The 25819-nt window shown below is 32.9% G+C and overlaps 2 protein-coding genes across 2 annotated transcripts in view; one reads left to right on the forward strand and one right to left on the reverse strand.

The window, feature by feature from the left end:
- Positions 1–25819, reverse strand: part of LOC145263843 (uncharacterized) — a 649003-nt gene that overhangs the window by 133421 nt on the left and 489763 nt on the right. The window contains exons 38-43 of the mRNA XM_080120917.1: positions 25599–25799; positions 21691–21879; positions 19589–19768; positions 16300–16455; positions 12767–12952; positions 3542–3643 (exon numbers count right to left, since the gene is read on the reverse strand). Of these exons, the coding sequence (XP_079977043.1) occupies positions 3542–3643; positions 12767–12952; positions 16300–16455; positions 19589–19768; positions 21691–21879; positions 25599–25799 (1014 nt within the window). The remainder of the gene's footprint in view (positions 1–3541; positions 3644–12766; positions 12953–16299; positions 16456–19588; positions 19769–21690; positions 21880–25598; positions 25800–25819) is intronic.
- The window catches only part of LOC145263845 (uncharacterized), a 624663-nt gene continuing 610064 nt past the window's right edge, over positions 11221–25819 (forward strand). The window contains exon 1 of the mRNA XM_080120920.1: positions 11221–11230. The gene's annotated coding sequence lies outside the window, so the exon portion shown is untranslated. The remainder of the gene's footprint in view (positions 11231–25819) is intronic.

The following is a 25819-nucleotide window of genomic DNA, read 5'->3' on the forward strand; positions in this document are numbered from 1 at the left end:
GTATGTATGTATGTATGTATGTATGTCTGTTTGCATGTCTGCCTTAAACTTTCAATAGAAGCGACAGATTTTACCAAGATCAGTATCGTTTTAAAGTTCGACCTTTCATACGACAAATATCGAAAAATTGGCTAAAAACATTAATATCTTCCCCTTCAACTAGGCACTTTTCTACAGGGGGGGGGGATCACTTTTTTCACTGATATTTTTTAAAGTTATCCTCTCCTTTAGATTGTCTAGCCTTAATTTTAAAAAATGTCGCTTCCGACTTGGTGGTCGTAAAAGCATAAACGTTAGGTTTTACCCCATTCTTTTCCTTCTTTGCGGTATGGGTTTGAGCCTGCCTTCCCACTACCACTTCTTTTTTTTTTTGCTCAACATACACATCCAAACAAATGGGCAACGCCAGGCTGAAATGCTAGTATATATATAGTGATGATGAAGATGTGAGTTCTGCATTAGGGTGATGGAATTGAAGCCTGAGATTATTGCAGCATTAAACAATAACAAATTAATAGCAACAAGAAAAGTGAGGCAGGAAGCACATCAATTTTGCCCGACATGAGAAGATTGAAATGTCGAAGGATAAAGTTAGTGATGTGAAAATTCATATAGATGTTTGCACAGGGTAAACACCAAAACTAATTAACTGAACATTATGAATTTCAGAACACAGCGCTAGGCATGAGGATGGGTAATATGGTCTATATTCAGTTTAATTTAATTAATGGGGAAGCAAAAGAAAGCTAGAATCCCTTTGGCAAAATTTTGACAGTAGGTATTATACATCAATAAATATTTGCTAAATTTCAGTTCCTTCAAGGTTTTTTAAAAGGTTTTTCAGGATATTTTAGAGGGGCTTCAGCATATTTTTAAGGGTTTTAAGCATATTTTTAAGGGTTTTAAGCATATTTTAAAGGATTTTCAGGGAGCATAATGTAGCACAACCTCCTATTTTAAAATTAAAATATTTCAGACTTGCATGAAAATTGACAAAGTCATTTGATACAAATTAAGCAAGTTCAATTTTTTCTTAAGATCCCTTTATCATTTAAATGCCAAATTTTAGACATTTTTCTAGTTACAACCATTTTAATTAAAATTAGAATAAGGATTGCAGACATAAGGCTTAGAAAAATATCTTGATTTTAATCTTTTTAAAGAAATATAAAAGTTGTGCAAATCTGTTTTGTTTGGCAATCATATTTTATTATTACTTAGCAGGATGCCTTCCCTAATATATGAGATGCAACTTTTTCAAGGAATCTAATAATGTGCAAAAATGTAAAAGAATTATAAGAGAGACCCCACGTATGAGACTATTCACTAGAATCTTTTGACCTCTGATTTTAATGAGTTGTTAAATTATCCGAATTTTGATTCTAAAAATTTTAATGAGTTTTTAAATGAAATTAAATGTTGATTCTTAAAATTTTAACAAATTCCCACCATTTTAATGGGATCTTAACTAGGACTGCAAAGTTGGGAGTTTTGTAAAAAGTTAGACTTCTAAGAATGTTAGGAGATGAAGTCCGATTTATTTTAATCTGCAGAGAATCAACAACTGAACAGTGGAAGACTTTTTTAAGATAAGGAGTTGGAGTCAGATATTTAGAAATTCTAAGAGTCAGAGTCTGACCTTTCGGCTCTCCAATCCTGGTCTTAAAACTAAGAAATCAACAGTTTTCTTCAAAGGTTTTATTAGTGCTTCTTAAAGTTCGCATTGATGAATTATTTTAAGCATTTTTTGGGCTGACTTGTTTCACTCATTAAAGCATCAAAAGAGCATCAGATTATTAATGAATAGTTTAGCTTTAGATGTAATTCTGCCTGTGTGTATGTGCATGTATGTATTTTGTTAAAAATCACACAAATCTTACATAAGATTAAGGAAAAAGTATACTCCTTTTTTTTTTTCCATTTTTCTTGCTTCAGAGCTTGCATGGTGCAACAGACTCTAGCCCAGGATCTTAGTTGCAGCCTAATCCACGATTGCAGAGTACCCGAGGGCTCTTTTGAGGATTTTTACAGTTTCCTTTATTGGCCGAAGTTGTGGCGCTAAGGCAGCGTGGGATGGATTCCATATAGGTTGAAAGGTTAAACTCTTCATCAGACCTGTTACACGGACTACTACTGGTATTATGTCTATTTTGTTTAGCCTCCATATTGTTCTGAGATCATTTTTGAGAGCGTCATATTTTGTCAGTTTTTCTCTTTTGGCTCTGTTTAGTCCGTAGCCATTAGGTACAATGACACTGATGATTTTTGCTATATGGAGATACTATAATATTAAATCCTAAATCAAGTCATATTAAGATATCCATTTGCAAAAAAATATGCAAATTACTTCACCTCATGACATTGATTGCACACATGTGACATTGTATATTAAAAAAAAAAAAACTATTGATTTTTTTGTTGTGAATATAATTCTAGTGTTTTAATCTAATGCTCAGTACAACAAATGCCCCAACTTTATGAATACACAGAATTTATTTCCAAACACATTTTTTGTGGACAATACTGTTAAAGAAATGATTAATTTATTTGACATGGCTGTGAATAAACTAAGAGAAAAAAAATCAGACTTGTATAGGATTCAATTGTGCCTCAAAAACAGGGACAACCTACCACAGGTATTGTCTTTAGCACCTGATTAACAAACTGAACTATTAGATCATCATTATCATATTTAGTTTGTGTTGAGTGGCTTTTATAAATTGACTGCTAAACTAACCTAGACAGGTCTTTATTCATTCTTCTTTCATTCAAATTCATACTTATCACTTCCTTCCATGTTTTCATTGAATTTCCTCTGTCAACTGACCCTGCTACCTCAACTGTTCTACATCAATTCAACTAAAAACTCTTGTCCATTCTTTCAATGTGGGCATACCATCAAAGTCTTCTGCACACTTGAAATCAACGGAATGTGTATGCTGTGTGATAATGTATGAAAGTAAAATCTTGCCAGTGGGGGTTGTAGACATGTGTTGCATGGTAAGAAATGATATGATGGCTGTGTAATGTGAGTCTAAAAACATGTTTAGATCTGATGATCTTAGAGAATAGCATAGGAAGATTTGTGCAGAAGAGTAGGCTTTGTTATTCTGATAAAGTTGTGAGTTCATGGGTTTATAGATGTAGAACAGTTGAGGCAGCAGGATCACTTAGCAAAGGAGGGCCAACGAAAACATAGGGAAAGTGATAAGTATGGATGAGAGAAAGAGGGATAACTGAAGACCTGGTCAGAGGTAGGTAACTTTGGAAGTCAATTTCTTAAAACCGTTCAATGTATGTAAAATGGATGTTAAATCGAATATGACGATGATGCTTATGATGGTAAAAGCCAAATTAGGATTATTTACATTACGAAATGTAAAAATAGAAGATTTGATGTGAGGGGGGGTGAAGATTTCAATTAAATGACAAATGACTTGCGTTGTTTGCAGATAAATATTTTAAGCTCAAAAAGAGTTAAAAAAAAAAAAAAGAGAAGAAAAAATGCCAAATTTAAATGTAAGCAAATAATTGATGTTACCTTTTGGACAATGTCTTCTTTTTCTTCCAGCTGGCTCTTCAAAGAATCGATTTGGTTATCTCGATCGGTCAGCACGGCGGACAATTCTTGTTGGAGACTCGTCTGAAACATGGCAGAAGATCAAGTTTCGAAAACGGATGAGAATCACTTCCAGGAATTTTTTTTACCATTTAAAAAAAAAAAAAAAAACGTACTGCCGAAGAAACGGCACTTTGTCGGGGAGAGTCATTTAGAAAATCAAAGCTACAATTTATAAATTAGATTAGAATATCTGTAAGAATTTAATTATATTGAATATTTCCATTTGTTTTGTTTTTTCCGCACAAAAAATTTTTTAGTCATTTTTAGACCCCCCCTTCCCATTCCCCTTCACACACATACCAAGATCTTATATAGAAAAAGAAAATAGAGATCTTCCTAAGATTCCAGTTTCTTTTCATGTCTTGGTATTTTGTTATCTTTTCACTCTCAGCTCTGTTTAATCCAGCCTCATTGGGGAAACTAACGAGTGAAGATAATTGAATTTTACTAAGTGTGTTTCTATATATATATATATAGATTCATGGATTGATATAATAATTAAGTGATTGATTTTGCACTTCGGAACAGATCCTGTCAAGAATTGTAGATGTCAATTGAATTAAAGGAATAAATAAATTATAAGATGGTCAACATCATGAATTTTGGAATATAGTTTTTTGTCATTTATTCACTATATATATATATATATATATATATATATATATATATATATATATGTGTGTGTGTGTGTGTGTGTGTGTGTGTATATATGACTACTTCATTTAACCACATAAATTAATATACAAAAGTATAGATTTATGTGTAAACTTTAAGTATTTACTTCAACAGTGCTCAAAACGTAGGTAGAGCTAGGTAGTAAGTTATAAAATATATATGGCGATTAAGCTACACAGACTATTCCGCATTTCATCCACGCTAGGATTCATCAGACTTATGCAGGGATTTTTTGGTTGTCTCGTGTTTTTATATACGCACCTACTATTGAGGTTTTAGTTAGCCAATCAGCTCTCTAGTTTCTACCGGTAAGCCTGATGAATCCTAGCGTGGATGAAACATGGAATATTATATATATATGTTTATGGGAAAATATGCTTCTTTGATGATATTTCACCTTTTATTTATACCAGTCCTTAATTTTTGAAACTCGGTATAACTACAGAGCATATACAAATAAATGACAAAAGTCTATATTCCAAATTTCAAGATGTTGACAATCTTACAGTTTATTAAAATATTGGCACAATTTTTTTTTTTTTTCCCCTCATTGTGCCAATATTTTAATCGTTTTTTTAAACATTAAGAAACTTTATTTTAGTGTTCCCGTATTTTGGCACATTCAATAGTTCCCCATCAGAACTCTTTACTTTCGACATAGTATTATTATTTTACGCTATCAATTTTCTCCTGATGAGATGATAGCTGAAAGAGCTCTCGAGAGAGTTCCACCCATTATATTTAAAACTGTATATAAATTCTGTACCTCTAAACATTTATATATATATATATATATATATATATATATATATATATATATATATATATATATATATATATATATATATATATTGAGCACTCTTAATAACCTCATTTTAATTCATGGGTTTTATCTCCTGAATACCTTTAATTTTATATGTGGCCCATAAGTCACGTTACATTTTAAAAATTGAATAACTTTTTCCTATTAATATATTTTAATTTTTCTTTTCAAAATTATAAAATAGAATCTTTGGATGTTTTTTGTATGGATAAGTTTACAACGGAACAACGAGTGAAGATAATTGAATTTTACTTGGAAAACGGACGGTTAATTGTTGCAACGTAAAAATCTTATATGTGCCATTTCAATGTTCGACATCCTCCTAGTAGGCCTGCAATAATGAACTTAGTGATGCGTTTTTAAGAGCAAGGCTCTGTAAATGATAGGTCTAGACGCGGACGAGGTCGCTCAGTACGTACTCCTGAAAATATTGAAGATGTGAAGTGTAGCATTGAAGAGAACCCAGCCACCTCCACTCAAAGGCATTTTCAAGAACTTGCCATCTCACAGAGTTCTCTACAGTGCATTCAAAAAGACTTGCACATGTATCCTTACAAGGCTCAATTAGTGCAATCTTTACAACCATAAGACTTTCAGAAACGACTAAATTATGCTGTCAGGCATCAGGAAATTGCAAGAAATGACAATGAGTTTATTCACAAGTTGATCATGGGAGATTTAATGGGTATGTCAATAAGCAGAATACCAGATTCTGGGGCTCTGGAAATCCACACCAAGTTCATGCGAGTCCAATACACCCAGTCAAAGTCACAGTATGGTGTGGAGTAACCTCAGAAAAGGGTAACTAGGCCCTTCTTTTTTGAAGATGCAAATTAAAATGCTGTGACTGTAACTGTTGAGCGATATAGAGATATGCTAGTGAACTTTGTTCAACCTCAGCAAAAATGCCAGGGTATTGGTGGCAACAAGATGGAGCAACTGCACATACAGTTAGAGCCACAATGCAGTTGTTAACTGTGATGCTTCAAAATCGAAAAATCTCTCAAAATTCTACGTTCACCTGATTTGACAACACCAGACTTTTGTCTTTGAGGATATCTTAAAGACAAAGTGTATGCAAATAAGCTTCGAACCATCCAAGAACTTAAGGCAAACATACAACAGGAAATTCTTTCCCGACAACCGCTGATGTTAAGAACTGTCATGGAAAATAGCTTAGAAAGAGCTTGACTTTGTGAAGCCCAGAATTGAGGCTACTTAAGAGACATTATCTTTCATAATTAAGTCAGAACAAATTTCCACACTCTAAACTGTATAATAAAAAAGAATTAATTAAATACAGTCATTTAAGAGAAAGATCTTTCATTTTCAAATTGCAAAGTGACTTATGGGCCATCCTGTATATGTATGTATTATTTACAATAATATACGGCAGAATCAAGTTGACACACCGGTTCTCATCAGATCACCAAATTTAAGCAATGCTGAACCTGGCTAGTTTCAGACGGGTGAATATTTGGAAATTCTAGGTGCTGTATATGCTCTCTGCTTATCTCGGCATTGTTTCCAGTTATCCTGAACCTCCACTTGCCACTGATATTTAACAAGAGTGACTTAGGAGAGGTGTGGTCAGAGATTGCGCAACTCTTGCCACAAAAATTCTATGTGCAGGCACCCTTAAAGTGGATATTCATAGTCTGTCAAGAAAGAAGGAAGCTACCAAATAACACACCAATGTAACTCACACAAATTTTATTTACAGACGTATAAGAGAATAACTCGTACATTTATCTGAACAAAGAATCATCAGAATAAAATTGTGAATACAAGTTCCATACATGCAGTGAGAATTTGTCATGCCTTATGTCAGTTTTGTATTCATATAAACGAGTGTAAATGCATTTATGTAGCCTTCATTTATGTTGTACCTGCATAGATTTTGCCCCGAAAATTCCTTATATTTCATTATTTCATATCCATGCGAACTTCATTCAACACCACAACGCCAAACTAACACAAAATAATTTTGGAAGACATATATTATGATTTTCATGCAACCATAACTACAATGAGGATCTCTATTATTTTCATCAAAATTGGAAATATTTTCAAATTTTCACCAGCTATGGGCAAATAGCTCCACTGTCTTATGGATGCCTTGGGAAAGGCAAAGCCTAAGGGAGTAAACCTCAACAAAAAAATCCGGTTTAGAGTTCCGATAGGCAGATCGTGAAGCACCTCAACATTTTTCTGGCAACTCCTGCAGCTGTGCTGGCTCCGACCGCATTGGTTTACCTTTCCGTCAGACTTTGGAGAGAGAGACTCTGATAATTAGGAAAACCTAGGTCTTCTTATCACCCGCCCAGGCCTGCATCCGGATAGCTAATTCCAACTTCGAACTGTATAACCACGGCAGATGCTGCAATGCACCAGACTAGACACAGAATGCCATTGTATCATTAGACAGAAGGTTGCCATCAAATTATTATGAAATATTCTTATTACTACAAATAGCAAGGCTGTAAAAATTATGCAGCCAATCTATTATATAAACCTCACATGTCTGTTTAAATGTATGTATGTATGTATTTTTGTATGTCTGCCTAAAACTTTCGACAGAAGCGACGGATTTTCACGAGATCGGTATTGTTTTGAAGCTCGACCCTTCGGATGACAAATATTGAAAAATTGGCTAAAAGCATTAATTCCTTCACCGTCAACTGGGCACTTTTCTACAAGGAGAGGTCGCTTTTTATGCTGATATTTTCCAAAGTCATCCACACTTTTCAATTGACTAGCCTTAATTTAAACCTGTTTAAAAACTATTACTAATGATAATTGCTTACAATTTATGGTACTTTTGCATTTATTGACCTGTGATTTGTACGAAGTTGGCTCGAGCTTGCTCGGCAGCTGACGGAAAAGGTCGCCCGAGCAGTCCTCAATTTTTAACAGACATGCAGTCTGTTTTTAGCTAATACGAATCTATGAAGGCTACCTTTTTATAAATTGGAAGAAATAAGAAATAAAAAATTACTTTTAATTGTGCAGTTTAGGGTTGTTAGGGTTGACTTAGATAGACGTTTATAATTTTATTTATTGTATTTCCATGTTTTTCCTGTTTATCATTATAATTTTCTCGTATTGGTTTAATGTTTCACGATCGGACGCTTACGGTTATTCTTGTCATTAGCCAAGAAACTTTGTGGAAGTTTACAAAAGTATTGAAGAAATTTTTATTTATTTATACTTTTGTTTATCCAAAATAAGGCATATTGCTATTGAAACTTAATGGGCTGCTGTGATAGGGGTCAGATTTATAGAAGGGAAAAAACTGCATGAGGAGTTGTACAGCAAGATATTTGTTCAGATTACATTTAAATTTCTTCATGTTGGTATGGTCATAGAAATGGAGAGCAGGGAGGGTATTCCAAAAGCAATTCGGTCAAGGTAAGAAGTTATCAGAGTAGAAAATCTTACAGAATCTGTGAACCTGTTGGCAGATGGTATCGAACCTATTAGGTTAGAAATTCTTCTTTTTTTTTTCAACTTGTCCAAGAGGGAAAGACTAGTGGTTGGTGCACTAGTCGAAATGTGCCAACAGCAATCTTGAATAATAAACAACCCTTGGAATGCTGGGTACGTCATAAGTGGTAAAAATCGAAATAATGAAAGTAATAGTAGGACTACTACTACTACTACGACTAATACTATGATAAACACTTACAGGTTCCAAAAGTACTGAATAAAATTACATAAATTTACCATAAAGAACCCTTGGGATACTAGATGTAATGCAATTAAGAGCATTAATTAGAATGTTTGAATAAATTCTAAACAGCCGCCGGCATAAACTAAACAGATTTCTTGGCTAATCTCCTGATGTAGTTGCTAACCCACAAAGGACAGAATTAGTTTATTTTTAATGTAGAAAAAATCCAGCTTCTTAAAAAAGGGGAAATCTGGATTAAGACAAAGATACAATTGTCATAATCTAGAAGGCCCTCCTCTTCACTGACCGAGGACAAATAAAATGCAACATAATGAACAAAATAGGTTCCGCAGTCGGCCAAACTTCAACCTCTGTCCTATTACCGAAATGTGGCGTCCCTGTGCCCGTTTACAAGTATTTTAATGGAAAGTGCTGATGAACTCAAAGCACCAGTACCCCCTCAACGTAAATATCTCCAACAAACCAGACAAGCAGCAAAATTCCACTCCCACACTGTAGAGATCTATAGGTTCCATAAAGCCTTCTACTCAAATAGCTTTTTTCAAACTGCTAGACTTTGGAATTCCCTCTCAGGTTCCTGCTTCTCCGACTACTGACATGCAGAAGTCCAAGTATAATGTAAACAGACATCTTGCTGCCCAACTCCCTACATAGTATCTGCAAATCTGGTCCCAAATAGTAGCTCATTACGACTTGGTGGCACTGTACTTTGTTTGGAGTGAATTAACAGTTTGAAAAAAAAAACAAAAAAACTGCTTTGCTGTTAGCAAAGGCAAATGACATTGATTTAAACTTTAAAACATTTTTAAAAAATGGCGCAGAAACAAAAATGAAGACAAGAAAAATAAAACATTCCAAATCAAGCAAAAAAATTCATTAAAAAAAAAAAAAGCAGCGAGAATTAAAATGAAATTTGAAAAGTTTTTAGTTTGTAAAATTTGGAAATTATCAAGAAAGATCAGTTGCTTGTTTTATGGCATATCAGATTGCTTCATGACAAATAACTTGTTTTGTGCGATTTAAGAAATACCTAGAGGTTGCTTATTGAATTTTTTTTGTTCATAGAATTTACTTTTTTAAGCAGAATTCCGATATCACAATTCTGAATTTTTTTTACATGAGATATGAATGTTTCTATTATTTGGATTAATCGGACAAGAGTTCTCAGATAACACTCGAGATGAGAACAATTGTCCGATTAAATTCAAATAATACAAACATTTTGATGTTTTCGAAGTAAAGTTTCAAGATGGTCATTTTCTGTTTATAAGACAAATCTATAAAAGATAGTATCCATCAGTCAATCTGTTACACCTAAGCTTAAAATAATATGTTCATCAGTCTGTCATGCTTAAGTTTGAAATAGTATATTCTTTTGTTTGACATGCTAAAGTTAGATCTGTTAGGCTTAAATTTGAAATAATATTTTCATTATTAAATGTTCAAATTAAACGGACTCATTTGAAGAATGAATTCTTGAAGGAAGAGTTTCTTACACTTTGGAAACTTTCAATTTGTGTTTTGGGTTTCTTCCATTAAAATTGGAAATGATTAGTTGGTTTTTGTTTCAGGTCGATTTATTCAAGTGAATGGTACATTTTAAAATCTTGTGACAGGATTTTGTACATGGAAGAATTTATTGGGCATTTTTTTAATATTATTTACTGTTGAACACCAGAGTATATTTCACTGTGAGCAATAGTTCACCAAAAGGCAGTTTTCCTTTTTCATAAATATGCACACGAGACGTACATGCACAATTAAGACTGCATTAAATTAAAAGTTAATTCCGGAGAAAAATTTATTTAAAAAAAAAAAAAAATGCTAACAAACATGATTGAATTATTCTCATTGGTTTTCCTAATAAAAATGCAACCTAAAATATAATTTTTAAGAGACATGCATCAAAGAGGAGATTCTCAGGCAACAGAGAAAATGAAAAAAAAAAAAAAATTATTTTAATAAAATTAGGCAGTCAAAATTTGTTCTCATGGTAAAAGCACAGAATAGTTAACACTCAACTTGTAGGCAGAGCCCCCTCCTTCACTCTAACCCCCCCCAAAAAAAAAACCCTGCATAATCAGAGCTCTACTGACAAATTTATCTTGTTGACCTTTGATAACTAAATATAATTGTTTACTAGACAAATAGAAAAGTTACAAGCCAAACCCCACATGATTTTTGGAATATGACATCTTCATTCCTGTACACCATAAAAAATTTTTCCTGTATTTTTTTAAAAAGTGTAATTCTAAATATGCACTGAATTTTATGTTGTGACTTGAAAGTATAAAAATTCAAATTTCTTCAAATGTTTTTTAAACAGCCTTTGTTAAAGAGAAAAGTATATTGTTCTATTAAACCTTTTATTGTTTAAATAATTTGACTTTGTTCGTTTTATTTAAAAAAAAAAAAGATCAAGAAGGCATTTTTCACTTAATAATAAATAAGCTTTGAAAGATTATCGTGAAAAAAAAACAAAAAAAACACATTCGCCAAAAGATATGCATTTTTCTAGTCGCAACTTGGAGAAATCACTCACAACGTAAATCCCTGATAATTTATAAGAGCCTCATTATAATAAAAAAATTTCCACTTAACCAGCTAAGTTTTTACATTTATAACACTTTTTATTTCACAATTTTTTGTTTTAAAGTCTGTCTTCTCAATAATTGACTTTTAATAGCAGCCAACAAATGTGGTGGCCATTAAAGTTGATTGTTGAAAAGACAGACTTTATAGATGCAGAAATCTAATATATAAAAGGCTATATGTCTGTCTTTCTATCTGGATATTTCCAAACTCTATCTCCTCTGAAACTGAAAGTCAGAATGGCGCTAGGGGCCTCAAATGATAGGATTTTATTATGGACTGTTCTTTTATGGGTTTTTAGCCGGTTAAAATAGTTTTTAAGAGGTCAAAAAATGTGTTAAGATTGAAAAATTTTTTTAAACCTTTTGTACATTCATCATAGTTTATTTTTAATTTTTAATCAGTTCATATGCGTGTCACGTTGGTACAGTGGTGACGCCACCAGTTTTGCTTTTGGTTTTGATTTTAGCTGATGAGACCCAAATACTTTTTTTTTTAATTTTGAAATCACGATTCTATAATAATATATACGAAATCTGGACAAATTAAAATATATTTAAGCGTATTTTACAACCCCCCTCCCCCAGTATGTTATAAACGTTAAAACTTGGCTGTTTAGATAGAGAATTTCATTCTATTGTGTTTGATATAAATTATGTGTTGCTGTTTTTTGGGTTTGGGATGGGTTTGTGGATTATCGACTGTTAAATATTCTGCACTTTTACCCATATTTCCTCATCAAAAAAAAAAAAGCATTGAAAAAAATCAATTTTTTCAGACTGCAGCTGAAGAAAGAGATGTTTAAATAGTGATAAGCAAATGGACGGTTATTTTAATAGAATTTCTAAATGCAGACAGCCATGCAAGAGATGATTAATAAGATGAAAAAGAGAGAAAAAAAAAATAGGAATGGAGAATGAAAATGGAATTTAAAAAAATACAAAATAGTCACATAGAAAATGCAATAATAATAAAAAAAGTAATTAAGACAATAATTTTAAAGAATTTATTTATTAAATAGAAAATATATAGAAAATGGTACTAAAAAAAAGAAAAAGGATAGTCATTGGTGGAGGTTGGCACTCTTTGAGTGCATCTATTACCAATTAGTTAATTACTTTATTTTACAGTATAATAGAAAAGAAACGATAGAAGTTAGAGCAGTAGAAATGTTCCCCTTTACCAAAGTCAGAATTCTGAAAGATCCAGAAAAAAACAGAATAGCAAAAAAGACAACACAGATGCAGAAATTTCACAACGAGCCACGGAAGAATAAAAACACAGATGCGCACACATCAATGACATCATCGGTGACAAAGAAAAAGATAACCGACTTGCTGGCCATGCAGATGAGACTTACTCGCTCCGGCATAGAATCTTCCAGAAACAAAGCCTCTTGGTTCAATGGTAAGGAAACATCCCCAGGAAAATGCTCCCCACTGACATTGGGAGAGCTGTGCTGCAAACTATTAATCACATGTTTCAGGCTGCAAATCTCGGCGTCTTTCTCCTCGATTTCAAGCGTTTTTTTCTCGAGCTCCTCTTTCTGTAAAGCCAGCAATGGAGACAAATCAGAAGGGATCAACTGGGAGTAATAGTAGGAGATTATCAAAGAGAAGAGTTTGGAGTCAGAGGTCAGGGGTCAGATGCATAATTTGGTTGTGACTTCATTGTCAACATTCAGCACCATTATATTCTAAGCTGAACTGGATCTTGCTTTTGATTCAGAAAACACATCGCCGGGAAGCGAACACAACAAGAGAAAAAAAAATCAACAAAAACATATGAGATGGCATGTTTGAATTTATTTAATTACTTGGATTTGGCAGGTGCCCGTTTTAATGAGTTAATGAGGTCAAGTTTGACTGCGGGATTTTTATTTTCCCAAGATGTTATAGGAAAAAGACTAACCCACATGCGGCGAGCGAAATCGAGCAAATTAAATAGACAGGCGAGCTTCGTTATTAACTGTGAGATATTACGATTTATATGTTTATTTCTTTGCAAATACAATTTCCTTTGAAACTTTTATAGTGATGCATGGCCTAAATAACCTACAATCTTTCTCCATCTCTCCTGAACACTAACCCAGTCTAATAATACCTGAACAAGCATTTATTTATAAAAATCAGAATTTTATTGCTATGGATGGCCCAAATAGCATAATATATTTCTTATATACTAGTTGTATATATCCATCATCACTTTTCTCTAAGCTATCCACCTGGCAATATATATTTATTGCGTACTAACTGTATTTAGCAGGTACTGCCTGAAAGGAAGGTTTAGATTAAAAATAATTCCAAATATTTCTTCTTAAATAGGAACTCCAGAAATTGGTTTAAAAATTCACTTTATCTTATATTTTTAAATATGTCTTCGTCCGGGCAACACCGGGAAGAAACAAATGTTAATAAGTTAAGGTTTTCATTCTCTTTTGTTATATGTGTAAGTACGATTAAGATCAGCTTACTTGCAAAGCAATCTATTATATAAAAGGTAAAATAGACGCGAGCATTTGTGCATGTCCATGAAAGACTTTTTGCATCAGGGTTCTCGCGTTGGTTAGATTCCACGAGAAGTTTTCACATACTTCCCAGATGTTTTTTGATCGAGTTAAACAAAATTCCCACCGTAGCGTTGTCTCAGGTGTTTGTTTGGCTTTTTCATATAAAGCGAAACTGTTTGAAAAAGTGGCAAAGCATTTAAATCATCGTACGTTCGATTGACTATGCTTAAATTTGACGCACGCAACTTCTGCTTGCACGATGGCGACATCGGCTAATGCGTTACTTTATTTTTTACACCTTCTTTCCCTCCTTCGAGTTACGGGTTCAAGCCGGCTTGCCTACTACCACTTTTTTTTTTTTTTTAACACCTCTCCACTCTGTTGTCCTCCTCCCCCACCGGGCTGCTTTTTATTCTATTCTTTATTATTATTATTATTATTGCTTTTACTACACCAGCACAATACACCCGGGCAACGTCGGGTACCCCCGCTAGTCTATAATATAAATCTCAAACGTCTGTTAGTGTGTGTGTATGTTTGTATGTCTTGCTAAAACTTTTGACACATGCAACCAACACTGACAAAATTGGTATTGTTTGAAAGCTCGGTCCCTCGGCCAACAAAAACCCAAAAATTGGCCAAAAACTTTCTTTCACCATTAACTGGGCCGTTTTCTATAAGGAGGGGGGGGGGTCACTTTTTTCGTCAACATTTTTGCAAAGTCATCATACACTTTGCAATGACTAGCCTTATTTCAAAACTCGCTGACATCATTTGTCGTAGTGGGCTAAAACGGTTGGCTTTTTTTCACCTTCTTTTCCTCCTTCGTGTTACAGGTTCAAGCCTGGCTACTGCAGCTATTTTTTTTTCTTTTTTTGTGCTCATGTGGGTACTCGTTTTTTTAGGGGATTGGTTAATTTAAAAAAATTTTTTTTAGGGCTTCGTTGCTCAATATTCTTACCATAAAACCTCTCCATGCCCGGTCAACGCCGGATACCCCTGCTAGTTAATTATAAAGAATCATTTTGTTTTCATATGAATTGAATATTGTTTCGGAACTTTTGAGATGAGGATTGACAACTTGTATTATTTGTATTCTTTGGACTAATCTTCTCATCAATGTAATACTCCTTAAGGTGTATTCTTTATTTAATCCATGAGGTAGATTGTCCTCATTCTGTCAACTATGACTAGATAGAAGTCTTAAGTAATTTGTAATTTTATTCTTTGTATTTCCTGTACTGAGGATAGAACCTTCAACCTCCAGAAAAGTGTCACTTAAAACTGATTATTACGTACTACTTATATCTGTTGCACCATTGTTCATCTACCCCCAAGGATTTGAATAATATGAATTGAATTTTGCTAAAATGAATAAAACCATTTTCTATGATCATTTTTACGAAACTTTTCTTGAAAGTTATTTGATACCAAGATCAAAATCTATCTACCAAACATAGTTCATTCTATTCATGATTTTTAATCCTCTTATAATATTCTTCATCTTTCAAATAACAATCATTCAATTGCATTTATCCATATCCTAGAGTGGCTTTTGGCCTTGATAAGTGGTAACTAATTAGTAAAAAGAAAAAAAAATGTAATTTCAAAATCGATGCAGTGAAGTATATTTACACATTTTTTAAATTAAAATTATTTAAAAAAAAAAAAAAAAAAAAATTTTTTTTTTGGAATGCAAGAAAGTTATATGATAAATAAACAGAAGATTGAATCTAAAAAAGAAAAAAAATTTTTTGAATCTAAGAAAAAAAAATTTTTTTTGGAACGCAAGAAAGAAAAAATAATTTTTTTGGAACGCAAGAAAGAAAAAATAAAATTTTTTTTGGAACGCAAGAAAGAAAAATAAATTTTTTTTGAACGCAAAAAAACATTTTTTTTGAACGCAAGAAAGTTAAAAGATAAACAGAAAATTGAACCTAAAAATTTGTTTTTAAATCAATTTACTTTTTTCGGAACGCAAGAAATGAATAAATGAAGATTAAATTCTAAAAAAAATTTTTTTTGAAGCTCCAAATTGATATTGCAGAATATATTTTCATATTTCGTAATTAGTTTTGTCTTCAAGAAAAAAAAAAAAAAATTAAAATAAATTAATTTTTTTCGGAACGCAAGAACCTTAAAACATGCAATAAATGCAAGAGCGAATAAAATAAAAAAAATTTTTTTTAAGTTCAAAACTGATACATTGAAGTATATTTCCACACTCTTCATTTCTTTTTTTTTTTTTCTTCAAAAAAAAATTTTTTTTAAAAAGTTAATTTTTTTCGGAATGCAAGAACCTTAAATTATAAATAAACGGATTGAATTCTAAAAACAAATTAAAAAAATGTAAACGAGATAGAAAACAATATGAGATTACTTACAAGGCAGTTTGTTTCCGACTGATCATAATGGCTTTGCTGCTGAGCCAACTGTGCTCTCAGTTCATCATTCTGCAAATCCTTATCATCGAGCAACTGTTGGGCAAGACTTGAAAAGCCTGCAGTGGTCACTTGACGTTGGAGAGTAGACACCTGTTTCTGGACACGGCCAAAGGGATGAGGAAAAGAGAAAGATGCTTCAACTGAGAGGCGAAAGAATCGTCGTTAACAGACGGTGGGAGCTGTCGAGTTATACTCAGAGACCTGTCTGTTTTTTTGTTGGTTTGTTAACAAACTCATCCTAGGATTATATATTAGTGACCCTACGTCAGTTGTGATTAAATTAGCTAGTGTGAATTTTGACAAGGGTCACATTTAATGCATATTAGGATGACCTTAACCTGCAAACAGTAAAGCAATAGTACCTCCTCGACGTAAATACCCCTGACAAACCAGATAAGCAGCAAAATCCCACCCCTGCCCTAGATGCCGTAAAGCCTTCTACTCAAATAGCTTCTTCCCGCAAACTGCTAGACTTTGGAATTCCCTCCTAGACCCACACTTCCCTGATATGCAGAAGTTCAAGTGTAATGTGAACAGATATCTCTCTGCCCAACTCCCTACACAGTATCCTAGAAAATCTGATCCTAAATAGTAGCCCCTTATGACTTAGTGGCACTGTGCCTTGTTTGGAGTAAATAAACAGTTAAAAAAAAAAATTTAAAAAAAGAGAGAGAGAGAGAGAGAGAGAGCGAGATGGGTGATGTAGATTTGAGGCAAGGTACAAGGATCAAATGCCATAGACAAAAACAGAAGTTGAACACTGACGAATGATGTCCTGCTTTTGAACAAAGAGAAAACTAAGATTTTCAAATCAGTTCTCTCCAGGAAGCTATGCGAACAAAACACAGCTAATAATGTAGAATAATCTAAGATGAATGTTACTTCGATGTTTGTCCATCTGCATCATTCATTTTTTTTTTTAAGTTAGAAAGTTCACAAAGTAACTAACTAGTTACAATAACACTAGTCTCTCTCTCATAAGTCCATTCTCTGCAAATAAAACCTTGAAGAAAACTCAGCAGACATTGCCTTGTGTATTACCTTCTACATGGAGGAAGATTTATTCATTTTAGGTATACAGACAAGTTGATCAACAACCACTCATGAAACTAGGCGAAAAGAAATAGCAATAATTAAGAGAATATTTATTTAAGACCAGCACGCATAAAGACTTATTTATTGTTGAAAATGTTAGAGAACTGTATTGGAGATATACCCCCCACCCTACCATAAATATATATATTCTCAAACTAGGGTACTTGGATATATGTATTTTATTTTAAATTGGACTATAACATTATCAGTGAGATGAGCTAGTTGTATTAGCTCTTAACAGATTCATTATTTCCTGCATATTCTCATTAGTGTGGGGGACAACAACAGTACAGCTCCCACATTATTGGTTGAAAAGTCTTAGACTTTGCATTAAAGCAAATGAGGTTGAAGATTCTAGTTGTTCATTCTTAGAAAAACGTTGCTCATAATATATTTTTGGAAAAGGTTGCATGTAATATATTTTTGGAAAAAGTCGTCCATAATATATTTTTAGAAAAAGTTGCCTATAATATATTTTTAGAAAAAGTTGCCTATAATATATTTTTAGAAAAAGTTGCCTATAATATATTTTTAGAAAAAGTTGCCTATAATATATTTTTAGAAAAAGTTGCCCATAATATATTTTTGGAAAAAATTGGCCGTAATATATTTTTGGAAAAAGTTGCTCGTAATACATTTTTGGAAAAAGTTGCCCATAATACATTTTTGGAAAAAGTTGCATATAATATATTTTTTTGGAAAAAGTTGCCATTCATATGTTTTGGGAAAAAGTTGCCATTCAATAGTGTAAAACATTTTAAGAAGAAATCAGAAGATGAATTCAGATGACGTGAGAAATTGTGGGGAGAAAATAAAAAGGAATTAAGGTGACTTTTTGGGGAACTATTTAATGATATATTTAAGAGTCTGATTTGTAAACTATACATTTTCTATGCAGTCCTATGCCATTTATATATCTTGTATCAGTTAATTTTAATTTCTTTCACTAGGAATTGAACTTACAACTCATGAGAAAAATTTACTCTTAAAACAGCTCTTAACCAATGCTTGTATTCACTAGGATTTGGGGAGTACATTATGGCCGTTTATCTGTCTATGTTGTGTAGAGAAAAAAGACTAGTACGACCTTTTGAAATTTCAAAGTAATTCTGAAGTGTTTAAATTGTTGTTTAGAAGTAAAATGTCAAGTATTATGGTTCATTTGTGCATCTAAATCAATTAAGATGACTTTTCTTTGGGAACTATAAGATGAAATACTTAAAATTTTATCTGTATATGCTGATATTTATACTAACAGCGCAATTATTCTCTGCAACGATTGAATTGGAATGGTAGGTAAAAAAGATTTTGTTAAATACATGACAATTATGATATTCAGTGTCGTTTTAATTCTTGTACAGAATTCACCTCATCTAAAAAAAAAAAACAGATAAAGAAAATTCTGTATAATGTACGTACTCACAACGAAACAAAAATATCATATTCCAAAATCATGTAAATTGACCAAATAGTTTTAGTTTTATAAAAAAAATCCTTTTTAAGCAATTAATGGAAATTTGTATGCATTACAAATAGCTCTTGCAAGTGTGAATTATTATTGAATAATCTCCCTTTGTTTCTTGAGATTATTTTCAAAATGATGACAGTCAGTTTTTGGTTACTCATAAAATTTGATTTTATAATTTAAAAATAAAACTGCTTGATCTATTTACATGAATTTTTTTGAATATTATAGTTTCATATTCTGTCATGGGTACATACATCACACAGATTTTTCTTTATCTTTGTTTTAATATGAGAGTATTATGGACAAGAACCCCTTTTTCACTATTTACTACTCTTGACTTGTTTGTTAAATTTAGATAGGAAAAATTATTTCCCACTAAAAAATCTAAAATTTAAAAAAAAATAAATAAATAAAACATAATTTCATAACATAATTGTACATAGAAAAAAAGAAAAAAAAAGGAAAAAAAGGAAAAAAAAAGAGAAAAAGGAAAAACAAACAAACAAGAAATAACAAAAATAGAAAAAAAAAAATAAATAAATAAAAGAAAAAATGATCCGTAAAAAAAAAAAAATGCCAAAACAAGCGATAAGTAAATAACAAAAAATAAAAAAAATATTCTAAAGGCTTAGTAAATAGAGGAAACAAACCGAAAACCAAACTGACCTTTAGTTTTTGATTTTCATCCTTAATGAGCAACAGCTTACTGTTTTCTTGCTCATCAACTGACGACTGGGAACTCAAAGGTTGGCCGGAGAAATTGACCATCTCAAGACGGCCAAGTTGATTATCTTTCCGAACTAATTCAAGTTCTAATTTATCAACCATGTCTGTCAGTTGCCGGATCTAAATTAAAAAAAAAAGATTAATATTAGAAAAATGAATTAATCCTGAATTTTGAACAAAGAAAATAACAAAAAAAAAAAAAGAAAGAAATAGAAAATGCTCATAAATACTTTTCATAAAATTTTGTGTTATTTCTGAAAAGTATTCAAGAGTCTGTGGCATAAAAGAAATCATGGATAGAACAGGGGGTTGAGTTGGAATAAGGCGTGTCACAGAGACGCCCACATGTTACAGACTATTGAAGGTGATTAGAAAAACCGTGGATGATAAAAAATAAATAATTTGTTGAAACTAACTTTCGAACTAGAGGTTCCTTAACAGGTTTTCAAATTTTTTCTTCTGCTTATATGTTTTGTGACGGAATAAAAAACATTTAAAACTACTTAAAAGCACCAAAAAATGGTGCAGAGTAACTTTTATTTGTTATATATTTATTTATTTATCTTTTCAGCCAACTATTTCGCTGGCCATCTTCAGATGGTTAACTGCGACAGGATCGGAATGCTGAGTCTTGTGTCCCACCACGTTTTTGGCCAACTAATTCTCTGGTCTGCTTTTAGATAGGATTGAAATCACCATCTTCAGACAATTCTCACCTGGAACCATAGAGATTCAACGCCTCTATCCACTGTGCCACGGATCTACTAGTAATTACTGGGGATACAAGACTCAGCATTCCGTTCCTGTCGCAGTTAACCACCTGAAGAAGGCCAGAGGAATAGTTGGCCAAAACTTGGTGAAACAATAACACCAACTATGAAGACGAAGATGAAGATGAAGTCCACAAATAAATAAATATACAAATTACTCATTTCAAAGGATTCCAAAAAAGAAATTACTTATTATATATTTGATTTTTTGATTACTTTTTAAAATTGTTATGGATTGTAGAACAAAGCCAAAATTTGATATATAAACAATGATACAATAAACAAAAAAACTTAACAATTGACAACGGGAAAAGTCATTTTCATTTATCTTTTCATTTCATGAAATACTTTTAAAGATCACGCAATTATTTACATAAAGTTCTCTAACGCGCAACAAAATTAATCAACTATTTACAGATTTCATTTGTTTTATGTTTAGTACCAGCCATGTGCAATTTCAATACAGTTTCACTCATTTTGCTCAAAACAAATGTCTTTTTACATACACAACCATATGCGTGTCGACAATCACATTTACATTCTTATACCTGCCTACTTATACAGGGTGGGCCAAAATAAGGGTCCTATCTTTAAATTTGAATAACTTCCACAAAATAAAAGTTAAACTCACCAAACTTTATGTGTGTGTAGACTGACCCTTCCGAGATTTTTTTGAAATAAACAAAACAAATTTTGGCCGAAAAACACTTCTTAAAACTTACATGAATTTATGAATTTTTAAAAATAGGACCCTTATTTTGGCCCACCCTGTATTTGGCCAACCAAGCGTGATTAAATATTGTTATTTTCCCCCAATGTAGACTGATCTACAACTGTGTTCATTTTACTTAAAATTTTGATTACATCCCTTTATCATGAAACTACCCAATGTTATTATATGGAAAACATCAGGTAGTTTGATGATAAAGGGATGCAACTCTTGTATCCAGAATAATAGAATGTAATTTCAGAATAACGTATTTTGATTTTATTTTCAATATTTAAAAAATATCTTAATGGTACTTTTATTAATATTTGAAAAATAATTTAATAGTATTTATTTCAATTTTATTTTTAATATTTTGACAAAAATTTTTAATGGACATAAAGAATATGATTTTCAAAAACATTTTCCAAATTTTCAAGGATTTTTCAAGGTAATAATAGAAATAAGGCCTTTTCAAGGGAAATGTCAAAATTCAAGGACTGCTCATGCTTATGCGAACCCTGAAGTATGATGATGATGATGATGATGCTATTGGACATTCTCACCTCTGCATCTTTGTGCTGTAACTGGGTATGCAGCTGATCCAACAATGGACGCGATCCATCCGTAGATTCAGCTGCCTCCCTAGTCAAGCTTCGTTGTCTATAATCATCCAGTTGATTCCTGAAGGACGCAATCTGAAGCAACTGATCGCAAACTTGTTGCTCAAGAGCTGTCTTTTCATTGGAGAGTTCCTGTAAAGAAAAAAAAAAAAAGTTAATTTGGGCTCATTTTTTGATCAATGGTTGGCAAAACAAGAAATGAGTTACAAAATTGCAAGCTGAAGAATCTAACATCATACATATTTTATTTTTTAATTTTACTTCACTCCAAACAAGGCACAGTATTACTTTGATGTAAGAGGTTAATATTTGAGATCAAATTTACAGGCATATTATGTAGGGAGTTGAGCAGCAAGATGTCTGTTTACATTACACTTAAACTTGTGCCTGACAGTACGGTTAAAGAAGCAGGAAACTGGGGGAAAATTCCAAAGTTTAGCAGTTCAAGGGAAGAAACTAATTGAGTAGAAGGATTTACAGCATGTAGGGATCTCTACAACATAAGGGTGGGATTTTGTTGGTTGTCGGGTTAGTTGAGGCTATTTACGTCGAGGGGGTACAAGTGCTTCGAGTTCATTAGTGTACATCCCATAAAACTTGTAAAACAGGTATAGAGATGCAACGTTTTGGTGATGGGACAGAGGTTGGAGTTTAGTTGCTAGTGCGGGATCTATTAGAGTGGCGATTTTCTAAGAGCAAGAGACTAGTGGCAGATGCACCAGCCTAGATGTGGAAACAATATTCCATGCATGGATGAGTAGTGGCTTTGTAGAGGTACAGGATTTTTTCAGGTGTGAGTAAACTTCTAGCATGGTAGAGAGAGCCCACTTTCTTTGCAGCAGCCTTGGCTATGATCTCAATGTGTTTGTTCCAATTCATGTTGTCTGTGAATGCTAAGCTTAGGAATTTAAACAAAGTACTTTCAGGTATTATTAGCCATGATCATCAGTGGTTGAGAAAGTTTCTTGTAATTATTAAAGGAAACAAGCTTAGTCTTGACAGCATTGAATGTTACCATCCATTTTTGTCCCCATTCCATTACAGACTGGAGGTCTTCCTCTAAGATTTCAGACATTTTCTTAGATGTGTGTTCATTTGTTTTCCCCTCATGGTGTTATCAGCAAATATACCCATCTCATATATACTTAGCTTTACCAGGGAGGTCATTTATGAATATCAATTACAATAAAGGTCTAAGTATCAACCCCTTTGGCACACCCACATTTACATCATGTTGTTTTGATGTACAACCATCAAGACCAACTTGGATTTTCTCTTCCCTAAGAAGGATTTGATTATTACCAGATGACTTAATTTTCAAGCGATGACCATCGTGCCATGCTCAGTCAGAGGCCTTACGTCTAAGGCTTCTACTCTAGCCTCCCCGGCCTTGTTCAGTGCGTCATTTATACATTCAGAGATTACAGTCAGGATTATCTGCAGTAGAACAGGCTTGCCTAAATCCATACTATTAGTTGGAGAGAGGTTTAATATCTATGAGATGGTGAACCGGTGCTTGATTAATTAAGAACCCAAAGATCTGGGCTAAAAGAGAGAGAAGGCTAATGTGGCGTTAATTTATTGGGTCAGTTCTTTCTCTAAAATTCTTTTAAATTGATACCACAATAGCAATTTTCCAACAGTTAGGAAAGTAAGATTTGGTAAGGCATTTGTCGAAGAGTTCAGAGAGAACTGAAGAAACCTCAGCAGAGGATTTTTTTAATAATTTAGCTGGGATAAGATCAGGCCCACATGCTTTTGAAGTGTCTAGGTTTTCATGATATCATGAATTTGGGAAGACGTGATTTTCAGATTATCAAGTGTTGTTTCTGTCTGCAAAGGAAAATCTAGGAGGAAGTGGTTTGCTTGGTATACAGTGGAGTTGGAGGCAAACTGTCAAGTAAGCAGGTTAGCTTCTTTGGTTACTGTGCAAATAACCTGAAGGTTGTTGGATTCATGGAGAATTATTAATTGTCCATTATTTACTATGTTATTATGAATTTTTGAGAAGTTGAGAGTTCCTATATATACTAGTATCAAATGTATTTGTGTAAGAAGCAAACATTGGTTGGAAAATATGTTCCCAGCTTCACTGAGGAGAGTAAGAGGATAAAATAAGAGAGTAATCATTGTGCTACCACCTGTGAAGATGACATGTTCATAAAAGTGACTCTTCTAGGAATTATTGTAATAATTCATGATAACAAATTTTTTTTTTTTTTTTTACAAGGTGGTCACCACTTATCAAGGCCCGGAAGCCACTCAGGGATAAGGGTTATTGTAAGTACGGTACGTTAGTGTGGATATTTAAAGTGTCTACTTAAGGGGGCGGTTCATCAGGAATTTGTTTACGTTGGACTTGAAGACATCCAAGTTGTAGTCAGGAGGGAAGCAGGCAGACGGAACAGAGTTCCACAGGCATGCAGTTCTAAGAAAGAAGCTTTGTTCATGGAATCTACGTTTTGATTTAGGCATAGATAAAGAGTGGGGAAAGTTTTTGACAGTGGATGAAAACAACTCGTAATATTCACAAAATCTACATCAGATATTGGTTAGTAGTGGGATCATATTGGATTTATATGTGGCATCTGTGTTTGCAAAGCTATAACATATTTTTTTTAAATGGGAATAATCGTTTCTATTTTACTTGCTGGGGTAGGGGGGTCCCCCGGCCGTAAAATATGCTTGAATATGATATATTTCGTATATATTATTATAGTCACGATTCCAAAAGTAAGAAAAAGTATTTAGATGCCATCAGTTAGAATCGAAACGGAAACCAAAACTGCAGCATTCAAAGCTGGTGACGTTACCATTGTACCAACGTGACACGCATACGAGCTGATTAAAAAATGTAAAAATTAAAAATAAACTAAGATGAATGTGCAAAATGTATAACAAGTTTTTCAATTTTGACCCATTTTTGATGCCTTAAAAACTATTTTAACACGGCTAAAGACCCGTAAAAAATCCAATCATTTGAGGCCCTTAGTGCTGCTCTGCAATTTTTAGTTTTGGAAGAGATAGAGTTTGAAAATATGGAGACAGACAGACATATAGACGTTTATATATTAGATTTTATGTAGAGAAGATATATAGTCTCTAATCCCTTATTGTATTTAGAAGGATCATATCATGAATTAAAAACTTGATTATGTGTATTTTCTGGTTGTATCTTTAATAGATAAATAGAACAGATTGCCGTTGTTTTTAATTTGAGTAAGTATTGGCAAAATAAAAAGGTTAACATTAAGATGAGGAGAGAGAGAGAGAGAGAGAAAGAAGGAGAGATAAAAAAAAACAAAACAAAACAGCTAAAAGTAACTGAAGAGAAATACACTGTGTGTGCAAGCGTGGGAACTCATTCTTTGTTAAAACAAAAGTCATTTAACTCCCCTACCGACTTCATGAATTGTTTCAAGTCTTAGCCTTCATGGCAAAATTGACATTCTCAGTTTTCAGAGAGAGCTGTCAAAAGAGGGAAAAGGAAGGCAAGACAAGAGAAGATGGAGAGAGAGCGAGAAAGAAGATAGAAAAAAAAAGATTAAAAAAAAAAGAGAAATAAAATCCAGCCAAACAAGGATTAAAAAAAATAAGAAGGTAAGGTCCTAGCAATTTCACAGAAATCAACCATTTTGTATTAAAAAAAGTGAATTTCAACCAAAAAGCATTTATGGAAGGATTTAAGCAAAAAGCAGATTTTTCTGGATAAAAAAAAAGAAGCAGAATTCTGCTGAAGAACAAAGAACTCAGATCCCAGAATTTTAGAACCTCAGCAGGTGAAAGTTTATGCACATTGTAACGCTGGCAAAGTCCGCATGTCATGCTAATCAATTGCGTAGGATCTTTACCTCTTCTATTTTATGGGCCTTTTTTAACTCTTCATCAATAGACATGGCCTTCTTTCTATACACAAGTTCTTGGTCTTCCAGCTGATTTTCAAGTTGGTTAATTTTCTTCTCGCTCATTGGAAGGGAGGATTTTAATTCGTCACTCAACTCGTCGTTCATTTCCTGTAGAGATTTCAGCTTTACCTCAAATTGAGAAATTTTCTGGAATGGCAAAACAGCGA

This window comes from Euprymna scolopes, chromosome 39 (assembly GCF_053919585.1).
Source record: "Euprymna scolopes isolate OS-2025 chromosome 39, ASM5391958v1, whole genome shotgun sequence".
NCBI classification, from domain to species: domain Eukaryota; kingdom Metazoa; phylum Mollusca; class Cephalopoda; order Sepiida; family Sepiolidae; genus Euprymna; species Euprymna scolopes.